Source organism: Cebus imitator, unplaced genomic scaffold (assembly GCF_001604975.1).
Source record: "Cebus imitator isolate Cc_AM_T3 unplaced genomic scaffold, Cebus_imitator-1.0 Scaffold261, whole genome shotgun sequence".
Lineage (NCBI taxonomy): Eukaryota > Metazoa > Chordata > Mammalia > Primates > Cebidae > Cebus > Cebus imitator.
In genome coordinates, this window is record NW_016107576.1 from 1949652 (window position 1) to 1967053 (window position 17402).

Consider the following 17402-nt stretch of genomic DNA (forward strand, 5'->3'; position numbering starts at 1 on the left):
GGGAGGGAGGAAGGAAGGGAGTAGAGAATGTTAACATTGAGTAAGAAGGCAACACCAAATTATAAGAAACCTAATTTAAATATAAAGACACAAGTAGGTTAAAAGCAAAGGGATTTTTCAAATAGCATATAAATACTAATCAAAAGAAAACTAGAATAAGGATTGGATTTCAGAACAAAGAATATTACTAGGGATAAAGAAGTTGTGTTAGATTAGATATGGTTCTCCAAGAAAACAGAACCAGAAAAATGTATGTATGTATATATGTGTGTGTGTATATATATGTGTATGTGTATATGTGTGTGCATGTGTGTACATGTGTGTATGTGGAGAGAGGTTTATTATAAGGAATTGGTTTATGTGAGTATGGAGGCTGACAAGCCCCAAGATCTGCAGTTGGCATGCTGAAGACCTAGAAGAGCTGATAGTGTAGTTCCAGTCCAATGACCAGTAGGCTTGAGACCCAGGAAGAATCAATATGTCAGATTGAGTCTGAAGGCAGAAAAAAACCCTCACATCCCAGTTCAAAGGTAATTAGGCAGGAAGAACTACCTCATACACAAGAGTCAGTCTTGACTCTTGTCAGTTCTATCAGGCCTTCAGCTGATTGGATGAGGCCCACCCACATTGGAGAAGGTCGTCTGCTTTACTCAGCCTACTGATACAAATGCTAACCTCATCCAGACACTGACACAGATACACTCAGAATGTTGGACCAAACATCTGGGACCCTGTGGCCATCAAATTCAACGCATAAAATTAAGCATCACTGATACGGTTTGTCTTTGTGTCCCCACCCAAATCTCATCTTGTAGCTTCCATAATTCCCCCACGTTGTGGGAGGGACCTGATGGAAGATGACTGAATCACGGGGGCAGGTCTTTCCTGTGCTGTTCTTGTGATAGTGAATAGGTCTAACAAGATCTGATGGTTTTAAAAACGAGAGTTTCTCTGCACAAGCTCTCTTTTTGCCTGCTGCCATCCACGTAACATATGACTTGCTCCTTTTTGCCTTCCACCATGATTCTGAGGTTTCCCCAGCCATGTGGAGCTGTAAGCCCAATAAATTTCTTTCTTTTGTAAATTGCCCAGTCTCAGGTATGTCTTTATCTGCAGCATTAAAACAGACTAATTATGAAATGAAAGAGTGTTTTCATAATTACAGATGAGTCAATTTATCCAGAGGATATGACAATTCTAAATGTTTATCCATTTAACAAGAGAAGTTCAAAAAAACATCAAGCAAAATCTAACAGAACTAAAAGCAAAAATAGACAAATTCATAATTGTAGTTGGAGATTTCAACACTCCTCTCTCAATTATTCAAAGAATAGGTAGACAAAAAAATCAACACTATGAAACAATTTTGCCTAACTGACAATGTATGGATCACTCCAGCCACAACAGCGGAATAGACATTCAAGATGGACTATATTCCGGGCTATGAAACCAGGCTCAAAAAGTATAAAAGAATTTAGGTCATACACGTTTGTTTTCTGACCACAATAAAATTAAGCTAGAAAAAAATAACAGAATCATACTGGAAAAGATCCAAATATCCTAAATAGCACACTTTTAAATAACCTGAGTCAAAAAGAAAGAAATCAAAAAGGATATTAGAAAGTCCTTTAAACAGATTGAAAATAAAAACATAACATATCAAAATTTGTGGGATGCAGCTAAAGCAGTAGTAGAGGGAAATTTATAGCATTAAGTGCTTATAATAGAAAATGTTTTCAGCCGGTGGCCTCAGCTTCCATATTAAGAAACTAGACAAATAAGAGCAAAGGAAACCCAAAGCAAACAATGGAAAGGAAATAAAGACAGATGGCACATTGTGAACAATAGTGGAATCAAATAAAACAATACCACAAAATGTCACTAAATGTAATGGAATCCTGGAGTACTGTCTTTTTACCCAATATGCTCTCCCTTCTTATCCACTGTGGCCCACTGCCTAAGGAAGAGGTTCAAATAATCAGGTTCACCTTCAACACCATACAACAGAAACCTTGCACTGTTTCAAGTAAGGCCAAGAATATAATTCACATATCCACTAGCTATCATTAGAACACCAGAAAACACAAAACACTAGTTTACCCAAAAGGTTATGCACACTAAACCTAGATTGCTTACCAAAGGGAAGCACAAAGACATTTAAAATAAAAATATGCAACTCCCTATGAATGAGAGTTCATAATTAAAGGATCCTTATTAAAGGATCCTCAAGTCTTTGTTGATACCATGTCCAAATCATAATAAATTATATCCAAGCTGAGAAAAACATAGCTTGCGCTTCCAAGCTTTATGGAGGAAGCACTGGAAGTCTCAAGAGTTCAATTAGATACTTTTTTTTTGAGATAGTCTCGCTCTGCCACCCAGGCTGGAGTGCAGTGGCACAATTTTGGCTTACTGCAACCTCCGCCTCCCAGGTTCAAGCGATTCTTCTGCTTCAGCCTCCTGAGTAGCTACTCGACTACAGGCATGTGCCACCATGCCTGGCTAATTTTTGTATTTTTAGTAGAGACAAAATTTCACCATATTGGCCAGGCTGGTCTTGAACTCCTGACCTTGTGATCTGTTCGCCTCAGCCTCCCAAAGTGCTGGGATAACAGGGATGAGCCACTGCACCTGGATCAACTGGATTTGTAAAACATTTTTTTTAAGTGGATTTGTTTTGTTTCTGGCCTTCAGTGAGAGTTTGAGTGGGTCCAGGTTTTATCTGAAGCAGTCTGCCCATCCTCTTCCCATGGTGTTCTGGAAGAAAGCAGACTGCTGAGATTCACAACTAAGCACACTTCTTAGTTCCCATGTACTGACACCAAATTGTGTTCCAAAAGAGAACACAATTCTCTTTTGTGGCCCTAGGATGGGGTTCATGTTCTTTTTAAAATTATTATTATTATATTTTTGGAGATGGAGTCTTGCTCTGTCACACAGGCTGGAGTACAGTGGTGCAATCTCGGCTCACTGCAACCTCCTCCTCCCGGGTTCAAGCGATTCTCCTGCCTCAGCATCCCAAGTAGCCGGGACTACAGGTGCACACCAGCACGCCCGACTAATTTTTTGTATTTTGTAATCAGACTTTCACCATGTTGTCCAGGCTGGTCTCAAACTCCTGAGCTCAGGCAATCCACCCACCTCGGCCTCCCAAAGTGCTGGGATTACCGGCATGAGCCACTTCGCCCAGGCCCGGATGTGGTTCATGTTCTAAGCTTTCCAACATGGTGCTAAATTAACTGTACTTGGTTCCAGGTGGGTTAATGACTAATAGCTGGAGAGGTGCTTTTAGGCAGAAATTGTCTCAATTCTCACTTTCTGCTACTTCAGAAGTTTTCCCTGAGTTTGTTCCCAACCCCATCTTCATCTTCTACCTCTTTCTCTGACCCCAGCTTTCAGGGTTACAGCTCTTGGAAAAAGCACATGCAGGATGACCCAGCTATGAAAGCTGGCCCTTTCTGGTTGCTTTTCCTGAACTGAGACTCAAGGACTTCTCCTCTACTCAAAATAGCAGAGCAATGAACAGAAAGCTCAGAGGAAAGAAAGGTGGAAGGAGTCTGAGTTAGTGGTGGTAACAAGAAATGAATCCGTCAGAAAGTCCTAATTCACGGCTGCTCTTCAGCTTCTCTTGATTTCCACAACCTAGTCTTGCTAAGTCAGTTCTTCTTCATCACTTGCCATACCTCATGCTCACAGTGACTGCTGATTTTCTCTATTTACCATGGAATGTGACCCTCCCCTGCCAAACGCTTTCCAGGAGCTTCAAATTTAAACCAAGCTGATGCTGATCACAAACATTTGTAGGGCACATCTCAGTTTCTGGAGAGCTGAAACAAGACTTTATTCAATTCTCCCAATAATTCTGTGAGATATTGTTTCTGTTTTACCACCAATGAGACTGAGGCCCCATGAGATTAGGCGGTTAAGCTGAGTCGCACCATTGCAAGTGTACGCTCTGACCCTGGCATTCTTTCTTCCTACCACGTGGCCTCAAAGCCTCTACAAAGAGTTCAGCCTTTTTTCTCCTAATGCCTGATACTTTCTATTTTTGTTTCTGAGACTTCTCTCCCTTGCTTATTCCACATCTCCAATCCTTAACCGCCCCCCCAACACATACGCTGTCACACACACACATATCACAGTGTACTGGTCTAATACCTTCTTCATATAGTCATCTAACTTCCTTCTCAAAGCAGTTTTCCAGGTTACAGAATTGTACTCTAGTGCAGCCTCAGACTGCCCATGGCACCTCTCATCCATTTTGCAAACACAAAATATGAAAATCATACTTCGTTAGTTATTTTTAATTATGCTGCACCACATCCTCTGGAATCTGTCATCTGTCCCTGGAAAACAGAGATCCCATATGTCTAAGTCATCCTACACAGTGCCTACCAAAGGAGCAAAGATAAGTGCAGGCTATCACCACACCTGCTCTCTGACCATAATGATGCTGACAGGAGTCTCCACTTGATGGCAGTGATCCCATTCACTTTAATCTGCAACTCCTTGTAAAAGCTAGAGTTACCAGTGGCTCAAATACTTCAAATCAGTGCATCTGAAAGTGCTAAGGAAAGTGTAAAGGGCTGGCTCTGTAAGGGCAAAGTGGTGGTAACAATAAAATAAAAGAGAAAAAGGCAAACACTCATAAAGAGAGTGAAAACTCAAGGAGTCAGGACTGTGTAGCTGAAATGTAGAAAGGGGACAGAACTTGGAGCCTCAGGCAGGCCTGGGTTAGAATGCTTGTTTGGTCACATTCTAACTGTTTGATCCTGGGCAAGCTGCTTAACTTCTCTGTGCCTTCATTCCCTAAACTTAGAAAGATGTCAAAAAGTTCGTCTCAGAGGGCTCTCATGAACATGAACCTGTAAAGCATTTGGCCCATGGCGGGTGCCCTGTAAATGTCACTTCCCTTCTTTTCCCCTCCTCTGAAAGAAGGATCCATAATGATAAGAATTTTCAATGGCACCTAAAGGGTTGGTCTCATCTGTAATCAATGCATTTTAAGAAGCTCACCTGAAAGTTCTCACTTCTCACTTTTAGATGTTTTCTAATATCTTGGAAATGTCCACATTCCTTGCAGTCCCCAGCTTCAAAGGGAACTTGTATGTTAGGGAATAACTGTGCCCAATCGCTTTCATCCATAAAAATATATACACTAACAAGATCTCACATCTCTAAAGGGTGAGACTCACAGTCAGACATCCCTTGTCTGTACTCCCAAAGCTGCACTGCTTCTGGAGCTTTAATCCACAGTATTGTATTATCTGTTTAAGCATCTGGGTCTCCTCTAGGCAGCTAGAGCCATGAAGCAAAGCCCAGATATTATTCCTCTTTGCATTGTTGCCTAGCATGAAGCATGTCATGAATGTCACGTTTATTAGAATGAACTAAACCATCTATCTTCTGGGTCTACAATGCTTTAGCATATGGTCTACCCTTTCTAATTATCCCAAAGACATTTCCCAGAGCCTGGGAAATGTTAAGCATGGAATACATATTGTCTTTGTTCTTTTAGAATGAACTGCTTACAAGGTTTTTTTTTTCTTTTGAAAGCTAAAACCTAACTACAAAAGAAAGGGTAAACGATTTCAGAGAAGCAACTGGTACTATGCTTTTTCTTTATTGCCATAATCTTGGGCACCCCCCAACACACCCAACATTCAAGGCTCAGGGACACCTTGTGTAAGGCACACGTGGGGTGTGCTTGGCGGGGTCCTGGAGGGCTCCATGCTTAGTAATTCTGTTGTGAGGATAACCGCAGGCTGTGGGAGGTGGCGGCTCTGCCTGCCTCAGGTAACAAAATTGATGGCAATGACTAAGTTACAGTAGACTTATCTCTCAATCTCTGAGAAGTTCCACCTCTGTTCTGACACATACCTCTCTTTTTTCCTCCCAGAGGAAATAAAAACAAGCTCAGGCAAGGGCCCTAAGGAGGGAACCCTTTTTCATTGTTTAACTTATTTATTACCAGATCCTCATTAAGAAACTGTGGGCCCCAGTTACTGAGAACACAAGCTAAAGACACATTTAGAACAATGTTTAAGTGACAGATTCAGTCAGGTGTTAAGGGAAAGTCAAGAAGTTGCAGGCAAGTTCCTGAACTTGAAGGCAGATTTCATGAGCAATTATCATGCTCTCACTGAAAGGAATGATCTTTGCAACAGGTATTCTGCTCTACCTTAACAACCCTGTGCCCTTGTACTGATTTCTGACATCTAGCAAAGCTTCATTTTTCGAATCTTTTTAATGGAAATAAAATACTCACCCTACAGGTTGTTTATAAAGATCAGATGAGATTGTGTATACTAACTACTTAGCCCACGGTAGGCAAAGCCCAGGCCCCACAGATAATTCCAACCATCCCTATGTCTCCTCAGTGCTAAGGTCAAGTGTCAGCCGGCACTAATGCTCAGGGATTTTTTTTTTACCTCTCTGATTCCTGGGGCACTTGAGTGCACCACTCCTGAGCTGGTACAATCCTATCGTCTTATAAGTGAGGAAACCAAAGCAAAACCTCACAGGACTCACCACGGCCTGTAAGCAAAGTCCCAATGCCATGAGAGGTAAGGCCATTTGAGTGTTTTTTTCAGACGGTCACTGGTGTCTCAGTGCAGCCAGAATAGCAGGTTGGATGGATTCTTTTAATCACATCATCTACATACCATATATTAAAGAATTTTATTGACTTTTATAACTAGAGTTCTTAAGAATAGAAAGTATTCTTTAGAGAATAAGACTAGCTCATTCTATGTTAATTGTAGTGAAAGTAAAGATAATGGTGGTGCTTGGCAGTAGAAATAATTGTAATTTATTAAGCACTTACTATGTGACAGCATCATGCTGAGCAGTAAATATGTCTTATTTCACATAATAAGTCCTACTGTTCTAATACTCCCTTAAGCTCAATCCCCAGGACTTGCAAAAATTTGGCACAAATAAATCACCTCAATCTCTCTGTAGAATCTGTGTGCTCATCTACTGTGCCCAGAGCAAATCCTTTCTAAATTCTAGATATGCTATGTGTGATGTTAAGTGGTCAGTTAAGAGACAGGCATCTCCAGAAATAAAACATGAAAGGCAGAGGTTAATTGCTGATTCTCTCAATCTGGAGCCAACCCATTTGATAATGACTTACAATTATTATATTTCATATTGCTCAATCATCTCTAGAAGAGGGATTGCAGGGTGTGGTGGGAGAGGTTCCTTCTAGTCCTTTCCATTGAAATGTTTCTGTGTTATCACAAAACAAGAAGTTCTGTAAGGTAAGGGAGTTAGGAATGCTGGCTTCCTGTGGATAGATGCCAGGTGGAGGAAATAAACAGATAGAGTTCCCATGGGATACGGATGCCCTAAAAAATGTTTCCTATCATAGTGCCAAGGCAATGCCAGCTTCTTACAACATCAATTCAGGGGGACAGGAAGGAGGGAGACAGAGTAGTGATTGGAGAGTGGATAAAGTAAAAAGCCACCAATTCCAATTTTGTTAATAGGATATAAATTCCTACAATGAAGAGTTAAGAAGCAGCCCTGATTCTTAAACAAATGAAAGTCTAGTTAACTTTACAATTAAATGGAGCTCAGAGTGCTGTTTCCTACAATTCCACGGGTGGTTGGTAGTTACAGAATGCTGGAGCAGGGCAGATTCTTAGAGATATTCAGTCTGAAGATTACAACTGGCACCCACAGTCATTGTCTTGTTAGGTTTTCTAAGGGATAGCCTAGATGGCATTTTAACATTGTAATTAATTCCCAACATTTAAAAATTGTGAAGACTTCATAAAAAATCCAGATCTCTGGTATCTCTTTTTAAAATGAGAAAATAGGTAAATATTGAACCTACATTTTCATCTAGTAACCATTCAGCCCCTCAGAGTTGGTCCCAGTGTCTCCACAGTTCCCAAGGCTGAGGCCAAATGTCAGCCGGTACTAATTCTGAGGCATGGTACCTGGGTAGCACTTGAGTGTGTGTGCTCTTAGCTGGGAGAATCCTATGATCCTATAGACAAGGAAATCTAGGGAAAAAGCACACATGGCTCACTCTGAAAAGTTACAATGTCATGACAGTAAGACCATTTGCAGATGGTCCCAACTGACCTCTCTTGCCAGTTTCCAAAGGAATCCTATGGTTCAGTTGTGTAAGACTGATTGTTATGCCTGGTCAAGGCTCTGTTCCTTTCCTCTCAAATGTCCTTCCCTGCTATCAAACTCTTGCTCATCCTTTCAGCCCCAGGTTAGTCGTTTCACCTAACTCTTCTCAGGCAGTGAAGTGTCCACACAGCATTTATGTATCCACTTCTGCAATACGCCTTAAAGTCTTCCAGGGGACTTTCAATATTAAAGTCCTGTTTAATGTCACCAGTACCTAGCACTATAAATCTGGGATTCAGAGAAGGGTAAACAAATTGTCCTCAAAGATATGGGTAATTAGGCTGGGTGTTGTGGCTCGTACCTGTAATCCCAGCACTTTGGGAGGCCGAGGCGGACGGATCACTTGAGGCCAGAAATTTGAGACCAGCCTGGCCAACATGGTGAAATCCCATCTCTCTCTCTCTCTCTCTCTCTCTCTCTCTATATATATATATATACACATATATATATATATACACATATATATATACATATATATATATACACACATATATATACATATATACATATATATATATATATATATATGTATATATTTATAACATAGTTGGGGAGAAAACAGGTTAAAAACAGACTGGGAGCCTGTGGCTCACACCTGCAATCCCAGCACTTGGGGAGGCCAAGACAGGTGGATCACTTGAGCCCAGGACTTTAAAACCAGCCTGAGCAACATGGGGAGACCCCATCTCTACAAAAATACAAAAATTAGCTGGGTGTGGCGTGTGCACCTGGAGTCCCAGCTACACAGGAGGCTGAGGTGGGTGGATGGCTTGAGCCCAGGAGGCTGAGGCTATGGCGAGCCTAAATTGTGCCACTGTACTCTAGCCTGGGTGACAGAACTAGACCATGTTTCAAAAATAACCAACAACAAAAACAGACTGGGTGCACAGCAAACACCCAGACTGATGAACCATCAAGTAAGTGATGCTGAAACCTTTATCTCAGTGACAAATGCAATTCCTACCAGGCCAAAGCCTTACTCCAGAAGTAGGGACTGACTGAACAATGTGGCTTATGAGGCATCAAAAGAACCCCAGAGGTCCTAAATATCTTCCCCACCAGCCCTCCAAGGTGCTTAAAGACCACTCTATAAATATATCTGCATTAAGAACTTTTCTGTTAGACTATAACACCCCTTTCCTCCCTCCTTCCTAAAAGTCAGTACATTAGGCAATTCTCAGGGTTTAGCACAGCTTCAGTTAATTTATCAACTATTTTTAAATCTGATGCATTTCTCCTAGAGTTTCTGGGTAAGCTGTGATAGAGTTAAATAAAGGTAAATTTCCAGAAAAGAGGGATGGGCCTGAATGTCTGTGGTACGAGACGGCGGGTAGGCAGTATAGCACAGTGGTTAAGTGTGAGACTTTATGATCTGGGTCCAAATCCAGTTTCACTGCCGACTAGGTAGTGACCTTTGGCTAGTCACTTACCTTCCCTCCATTTCTTCATTTAGACAGAAAATGGTGTTACCAAGAGGACCTGCTTCAATGGGGCATTTGAGAGTTAAATGAGTCAATATATAGGAGGCATTTGAAGAGGTGCCCAACCTATGTGAACCCTATATAATGTGTTAATTTCTGTCAGTATTAGAGGGGATGACATGAGATTTGGCTCTGAAAGGAGCTGCTCTGGCTTTATGACTTGCTGCCTCCTTTCCCAGTTTACTGAGAAACAGGCAAGGTCCCGAGAGGATAAGCAGTACCTCTAAGGCCACCGGCTACTGATGGCAGAGCCAGGGCTTCCTATCCAGGGCTCCTCACACGCGGAACTTCTCGAGGAGGAAGAGGGGAAGGGGTCGTGGGAGGCCAGGAGACTCCTAGAGCCAGCTCTAGCATGTGTCCCTTCTGGGGATAATGGAATCCAGGCCCTTCAGGGCTTTTCCCCAGAGTCGGCTCCACCTCCCCCTCTCGCATTCGCTCGGTGGCCACGCAAAGGCCATCCTCCGACCCCCACCCCCAACACACACACAGCCCCACACCCCCACGCCCGGCACACCCTCTAAGTCTGGCACATCGCGGCAACTCGCTGCCCCGCTGGGAGGACGAGTCAACAGGGGGGTGGACGGCAAAAGTGACACAATCGGGCCGCGGCGCCCTCCGCGCCAGCCTCCCACGCAGCGCAGGGCCGACTTCGGCCCTCAGAGGGGTGAGGACCCGGGGCCCAACCGCCCGGGTCTCCCCCGCCGCCCGCAAGGCTCGGGATCCCGCGCGGTGGGAGGCCTGGGATCGGGCGGGCGCGGTGCACTTTTCAGATTGCGGCCGCCCCAAGGCTGTCCCGCCGGGTCGCAGGGCCGCCGCCGCCGCCACCGTCCCCCAAAGCTAGATGACGGAGTCTTGAAAGACTTTCACCAAATATGGGCCGGGGCTGGAAACGTCCTGCGCCGCGCGCCGCCGGAAACCTCGAGTCCTGGCAACCGCGGTGACTGAGGGCGCGCGCGTGGGGTGGCCGGCAGGGGGCGGCGGCGGCGGCCAGGCAGGCGCGTCCGGATGCCTAGCGTCCCGCGCCCTCCCGCCGTGAGGACCCTGCCCGCTGCCTCCGCAGGGGTGCCGGGGCCCGCCCTCTCCGCGCGTCGGCCACCCAGTTCTTGCCGCCGCCACCAGGATAGGATCCTGGCTTCCTCTGGGAATGGGGGCGGAGAAAAGGTGGAGGAGAGAAATGGGATGGTGCGGGGGGCGTCACCTGAAAGCTGGTCTTTTGCAGACACCGTAAGTTGTTCCGTTCATTAAGGTGGCTATAAAGAGTGGAGTTGTGACATTGGGTGTGCGGGCGAGTACCTTTGAGACACACACACACATCCCTACTACACCCACTCCAGTCGTCCACCGCAGTGGTTCTCAGGGCGTGATCTCCGGACTAGCAGCATCACTACCACCTGGGGACTTGTTAGAAAAGTAATCAGAAACTCTGGGGTGGGACCCAGGAATCATTAACTAGCTCTCCAGGTGATTCTGATGCACGCTAGTCTGAGAACCTTCCTAGGGCTAGGAAACCAGAGTCGCCAGATTTACCGTTATAATTCTCGGTTGCAGCCAGACAGTGAGCCCTTCATTAGGTAACCTAAAATTCCCTGGCAGCAGCGGGTGAGAAACGTCCCCATCGCTCAGCCCGAAGCCAGGAGCTGCAGAAGACAAGTAGCCCCTTTTCCGTGGATTGCAACCCAAGGCAGCCCAAGGAAACAAGGCAGCCCGTTATTTCCTGCCTGGGCACCCGTATGGGGCGGGTGAGGGAGAAACTAGCAAAAGAGTCATACAGAATTAGTACCTGAAGCAACACTTACCCATAAACATTTGCATATTTCGCCTCCTGTCCGTCAACTTGGACTGATCTGCAGCTCCCATCGGAGGCGGTGAGAAGACGACCGGAGGCTGGGGTTTCTGGACGGTCCTTGGGCAGGACTTGAGGAGCCGCTGTTTCTCTTGCCTAATGTCGTCGACTACTAGCAGGCGCACCAGCACATGGTATACGGAGAGGCTGTGCACATAGGTTACTCTGGTGTCTCCCGCTTCCACACCTCCTGGCCCTGTAGCTCCAGCTTCCCACCCCCCTCCCACAACACACCCCCTGCTTTAAATGGGCAGCTGACGGTAAGGTTCTCTAAATTTCTCCTCTGGGGCAAACTCATCCTCAAGATTCCCCAGTTGAAATCCAGAAACAAACCCACACACCCTTGTTAGAAAACTTTAATGTGATTTTAAAGGAATCTCTGGAATGGTTGTGTTTGAACGCAGTGCGGCAGACTGGATCTCTGCCGTCCCCCATCCCCAACCTCCAATTGAGGTATATACGGCCAGTTGGATGATCCACTGTGCTTTGATTTTAAATCATGATAGACAGATTGCATGAAAAACAAGGAATTCCAAAGAATTTCCTGCTCTGGGAAGAGAAGTTAAATCTATATTTAACAACATTGGAAGCTGTCAAGAATGCTTTGTGGTTGGATAACAGAGGCAGAAAAATGTTAAAAACGCAGGCTACTGCTATACCCAAATATGGAAATATTGTTACGTCTGGTGTCTGATTCACCATCTGGAAATACTTACAACCATGAAGTCAAATAGAAAAGACGCCACAACAGAAGCCAGGAACCGTCCTCTCCATTCTCTCTCTACCATCTCCCTCTGTTCACCCCTTACTGTGGCTACACCCCTCCTCCCCCGCCTCACCCCAGGCACTTCATTAAGAAGGAAATGAAAATGAAATGCTAAGGCAGGAAAAGCAATGCTTTGTAAATAATAATTGATGTATTAACCTGTGTTCCTGTTGGGCCCAGACTTTCCTCACTTGATTTGCATGACACCTGACAATCCATTGTCTTGAAAAGTCTCTCACCCCTAACCCTCCAATAGAGCTTCCCACTCCCTCTAGCAAATGCTGCTTTCAGTTATGACAGGGCACTTTTGAATGAATAAAACTGAACTCTTTCCTGCAAAAGTTCTCTTCATTGGAGTGTGTTTTCATCATGATAGCTTCTCATTGTGCTTATCAGAAAAGTCCGCTTGGCACTAAGGGCCCTTTTAAGCAAGACTGCTAAATGAAGAAGTGTGAACAACCCTAAACATTAAAAAGGATAAGTAGTTATCCTAGAGCATATGAGTCTCACATGATAATTTTTATTAAAAGTACAATTTATTAAAATTAAAGATAGTTTTTGAAACCTGTAGGGAAAATTTATCAATCACACTAATGGGATTGGTAATGTTCAAGTGCATTGTCCTGTGGTGGGGTCTTCTCCTGAGTGTGTTGCAGGTAAAACAGGATCTTATAATCTGCTGACATTTTTACTACAGAGTATTACATCCTACATCTCATTGCAATTCATTTAAAATGGGAGGCTTCCAGTGGTCCCTAGGAAAGGAGTTAAAAACCCCACAAAACTTCCAGCTTGAAGGCATCTGCTTTTCCCAGAGATTCATAGGGCATAATGGTACTGGAATCTGGTTTGGCCTTGCGGTCTTTGCAGGTGATGATTTCAGGCCAAAGCACTCCACGGTGGTCCCCTGCACTTCTGGCTGGCTGCTTGGTTAGCACAGCCTCCGGCCCGCGGAGGGAGGTTGGAAGGGCTTACCCTGTCTTCTGCATCCGTAAGGAAGTATAAGTCAGCCTCCCCGAGAACTCCCCGAGTTCGTTTCCTTTCGGACTTCCAACCCAGGCAGTGGGCTGGAACTACAGTGGGAACCTCAAAAAACAAACAACATATCCAAAAGAGGAGGACTGGAGAGGTGGGGGAGACCTCTGCCTGGGAATTTGCCAGATGGTGGAGAAGTCCCCCGCTCCCCCCACTCCCCGCTTTTCATTCATAAATGCCACTGTGGGTATTAATTTGCAATTCACTGAACTTTGCTAATAAACATCATGCCAAAGCTTTGGGACCTGATCCGAAACCGCCTCTGTGAAGTCCACAAATATTCCTGGGTCGGAAACACATTCCTCTTTCTCGTTTACTCTTTCAGCAGATAACTTGTCTCTCACCTTCGCTGTAAACAAGCAAACAGCTCGCTGCCTTCCTGGGTGAGGGCTTCCGTGGCTGCCGGGTCAACTTGCATCAACCAAACAAAACGACTTTTGTTCCTTCCTCTCAGGTCCTCCCACCCACCCAGTCCAGGCAAAGTTCTGAACTGGGCCCTCTCGCCCCTCACGACCCTCCAACCACCATCACCACTATCACGCCCCAAAGAACCCTCCCCAATAGAAGTCGTAATTTAAGGTGGAAAAAACGAACTGTTTTCTTGAAGGATCCGGGACGGACACGCACAGACACACACGGACACACACACACACACACACACAAAGGTGCAATGGAGCCAGGGGAGGCGCTTGGCAGCAGCCCGCGCCAACCAGCATTCCTGAGATGTTTGAGAATTCTGGAACGCGGAGACAGAGCCGACGTCACTGCAACACGCGGCGCCTCCACCGGCCGTATAAAAGGCGGGCTTCGGGGCGCCTGGGCAGACCGCGAGCGACAGCGCCCCCGAGCAGCGCCCGCGCCCTCGGCGCTTTCTCCGCCCGGACTTCGATCGAAAGACTCCCGCCCGCCACCCGGCCCTCGCCTCCCTGCCCACCGGGCCCACCGAGCCGCCACCCAGAGCCCACTACGCCCGGCCTGTCCGCTGCGCACCAGCTTGTTGGCGTCTTTGCCGCTGCGCTCGCCCCGGGCTACTCCTGCGCGCCACAATGAGCTCCCGCATCGCCAAGGCGCTCGCCGTCGCCGTCACCCTTCTCCACTTGACCAGGCTGGTGAGTTGGACTCTTCTTTTGCCACCGCTTCCCCGTCCACTCCCCAGTTTTTCCCTTGGTCCCAGATTGCCCATGGCAGGGAAAGCTAAACTAAAAAGTTCGTGGCCGTTTGCGGGTAGCCGTTTCTTTAAGCACCCCCCCTCCCCCGAAGACGTGTCGGGGACCTCTTGGTGGGCGCAGCCTCCCGGGGTGGCCAGGCTGGACGAGATCTGAGGCTCCCCGTCGGCAGGGTCGGAGACCCTCTTCTCTTCCCGCGGCAGCCGCAGCGCCCCTCCTGCGCACCGCGCTGACTCTCACGCGTTTCTTCTCCCGGTTCCAGGCGCTCTCCACCTGCCCCGCCGCCTGCCACTGCCCCCTGGAGGCGCCCAAGTGCGCGCCGGGAGTCGGGCTGGTCCGGGACGGCTGCGGCTGCTGTAAGGTCTGCGCCAAGCAGCTCAACGAGGACTGCAGCAAAACGCAGCCCTGTGACCACACCAAGGGGCTGGAATGCAACTTCGGCGCCAGCTCCACCGCTCTGAAGGGGATCTGCAGAGGTAAGATGCTTGTGGTTTGGCCCCTTTAAAAAAAAATACTAGTCCCCATAGTCCAGAAGTTTAGTAATTTTGAGACCATGTATGGTGATGCTTTGTTGTTGGTAGCTTGGCAGAAAGGCACATGATTTCAGCAGTCTGGAATGCAATTCAGTGTGTCTGGGCCCAACGAAAGCGCATACGGAAAAGTGATTCCTGACTAACTTATTGTTCTGGTCTGGAGTCTCCGGGGAATTGTAGGGAACTTTACCATAAATTGAATTTAACAGCAGAAAATATGTATGAAGTTCAGGCGGTGGTTTGGAATCTTAACTTTATCCCCTTCTACCTTTCTCTTTTGTTGATGTTTGCAGCTCAGTCAGAGGGCAGACCCTGTGAATATAACTCCAGAATCTACCAGAACGGGGAAAGTTTCCAGCCCAACTGTAAACATCAGTGCACATGTATTGATGGCGCCGTGGGCTGCATTCCTCTGTGTCCTCAAGAACTGTCTCTCCCCAACTTGGGCTGTCCCAATCCCCGGCTGGTCAAAGTTACCGGGCAGTGCTGCGAGGAGTGGGTCTGTGACGAGGATGGTGTCAAGGACCCCATGGACGACCAGGACAGCCTCCTTGGCAAGGAGCTGGGATTTGATGCGTCCGAGGTGGAGTTGACGAGAAACAATGAATTGATTGCAGTTGGAAAAGGCAACTCACTGAAGCGGCTCCCTGGTAAGTGGAGACTGAGCCCTGAGATACTGCACTGAGATGCATTTCTGGTCTGAAGTTTTATAGAAATGAGTACTTGAACCTGTTTGTGTCAGTGTGCCTCTGAGAAGTCTTCCCTCTTGTTTACTTCTCTAGTTTTTGGAATGGAGCCTCGCATCCTATACAACCCTTTACATGGCCAGAAATGTATCGTTCAAACAACTTCATGGTCCCAGTGCTCAAAGACCTGTGGAACTGGTATCTCCACACGAGTTACCAATGACAACCCGGAATGCCGCCTGGTGAAAGAAACCCGGATTTGCGAGGTGCGGCCTTGTGGACAGCCAGTGTACAGCAGCCTGAAAGTAAGTTCCTTCAGGGACAAGTAGTCTGTTCCCTGGCAGGTGGGTGGGATGTGAATCTGTTTTTGAGGAAAGAGAAATATCACCCCTTACTTTCCTTCTCTCCTCTATCTTACAGAAGGGCAAGAAATGTAGCAAGACCAAGAAATCCCCCGAAGCAGTCAGGTTTACTTACGCTGGATGTTCGAGTGTGAAGAAACACCGGCCCAAGTACTGCGGTTCCTGCGTGGACGGCCGATGCTGCACGCCCCAGATGACCAGGACTGTGAAGATGCGGTTCCGCTGTGAAGATGGGGAGACATTTTCCAAGAACGTCATGATGATCCAGTCCTGCAAATGCAACTACAACTGCCCACATGCCAATGAAGCCGTGTTTCCCTTCTACAGGCTGTTCAATGACATTCACAAATTTAGGGACTAAATGCTATTTGGGTTTTCAGTGTGCACCTGGACAAACAAGGGAGAAGAGTGTCAGAATCAGAATCATGGAGATAATGGGTGGGGGCGGTGTGGGTGATGGGACACATTGTAGAAGGGATGCCTTGCTTATTCTTGAGGAGCATTAAGGTATTTCGAAACTGCCAAGGGTGCTGGTGCAGATGGACACTAATGCAGCCACGATTGGAGAATACTTTGCTTCATAGTATTGGAGCACATGTTACTGCTTCATTTTGGAGCTTGTGGTGTTGATGACTTTCTGTTTTCTGTTTGTAAATTATTTGCTAAGCATATTTTCTCTAGGCCTTTTTCCTTTTGGGGTTCTACAGTCGTAAAAGAGATAAGATTAGTTGGACAGTTTAAAGCTTTTATTCGTCCTTTGACAAAAGTAAATGGGAGGGCATTCCATCCCTTCCTGAAGGGGACACTCCATGAGTGTCTGTGAGAGGCAGCTAACTGCACTCTAAACTGCAAACAGAAATCAGGTGTTTCAAAACTGAATGTTTTTATTTATCAAAATGTAGCTTTTGGGGAGGGAGGGGAAATGTAATACTGGAATAATTTGTAAATAATTTTAATTTTATATTCAGTGAAAAGATTTTATTTATGGAATTAACCATTTAATAAAGAAATATTTACCTAATATCTGAGTGTATGCCTTTCAGTATTTTTAGAGATGTTCAAAATGTACTCAAACAGGACATATTGGGATATAGCAGTAAATTAAGCTATTAAAATAAGACAATGATTGCTTATATATCTTCAGTAGAGAAAAGTCTTTGCATATAAAGTAATGCTTAAAAAACATGTATTGAACACAAGACATTGTATGAAGCATGAGAAGGATTCTGAAGCTAAATGTGTGATTTAAGAAAACAGCACTTTATTTTCATTAGAATTTGAAGTCTATGGGTCTCCGTTACTCTGTAAGACAGCTATAGTAATTTAATATTTTAATTACCAGGTTAGTGGGCATGTCACTTTAGTAGAGAAACTCTTTA

General features: G+C 45.8%; 1 protein-coding gene and 1 long non-coding RNA gene across 3 annotated transcripts in view; one reads left to right on the plus strand and one right to left on the minus strand.

Moving 5' to 3' along the window:
- Nucleotides 1–11812, minus strand: part of LOC119467123 — a 92756-nt gene extending 80944 nt beyond the window's left edge. For both annotated transcript variants that reach the window (XR_005195650.1, XR_005195649.1), the window contains exon 1: nt 11429–11812. This is a non-coding gene — a long non-coding RNA (uncharacterized LOC119467123). The remainder of the gene's footprint in view (nt 1–11428) is intronic.
- Nucleotides 11813–14089: 2277 nt separating this feature from the next.
- On the plus strand, nt 14090–17046 carry CCN1 (cellular communication network factor 1). The gene is made up of 5 exons (XM_017499843.2): nt 14090–14385; nt 14705–14918; nt 15269–15625; nt 15758–15966; nt 16082–17046. The coding sequence occupies exons 1-5, from the start codon at nt 14323–14325 to the stop codon at nt 16382–16384; spliced, it is 1146 nt and encodes a 381-aa protein (XP_017355332.1). The 5' UTR covers nt 14090–14322; the 3' UTR covers nt 16385–17046.
- The last annotated feature ends 356 nt before the right edge of the window (nt 17047–17402 follow it).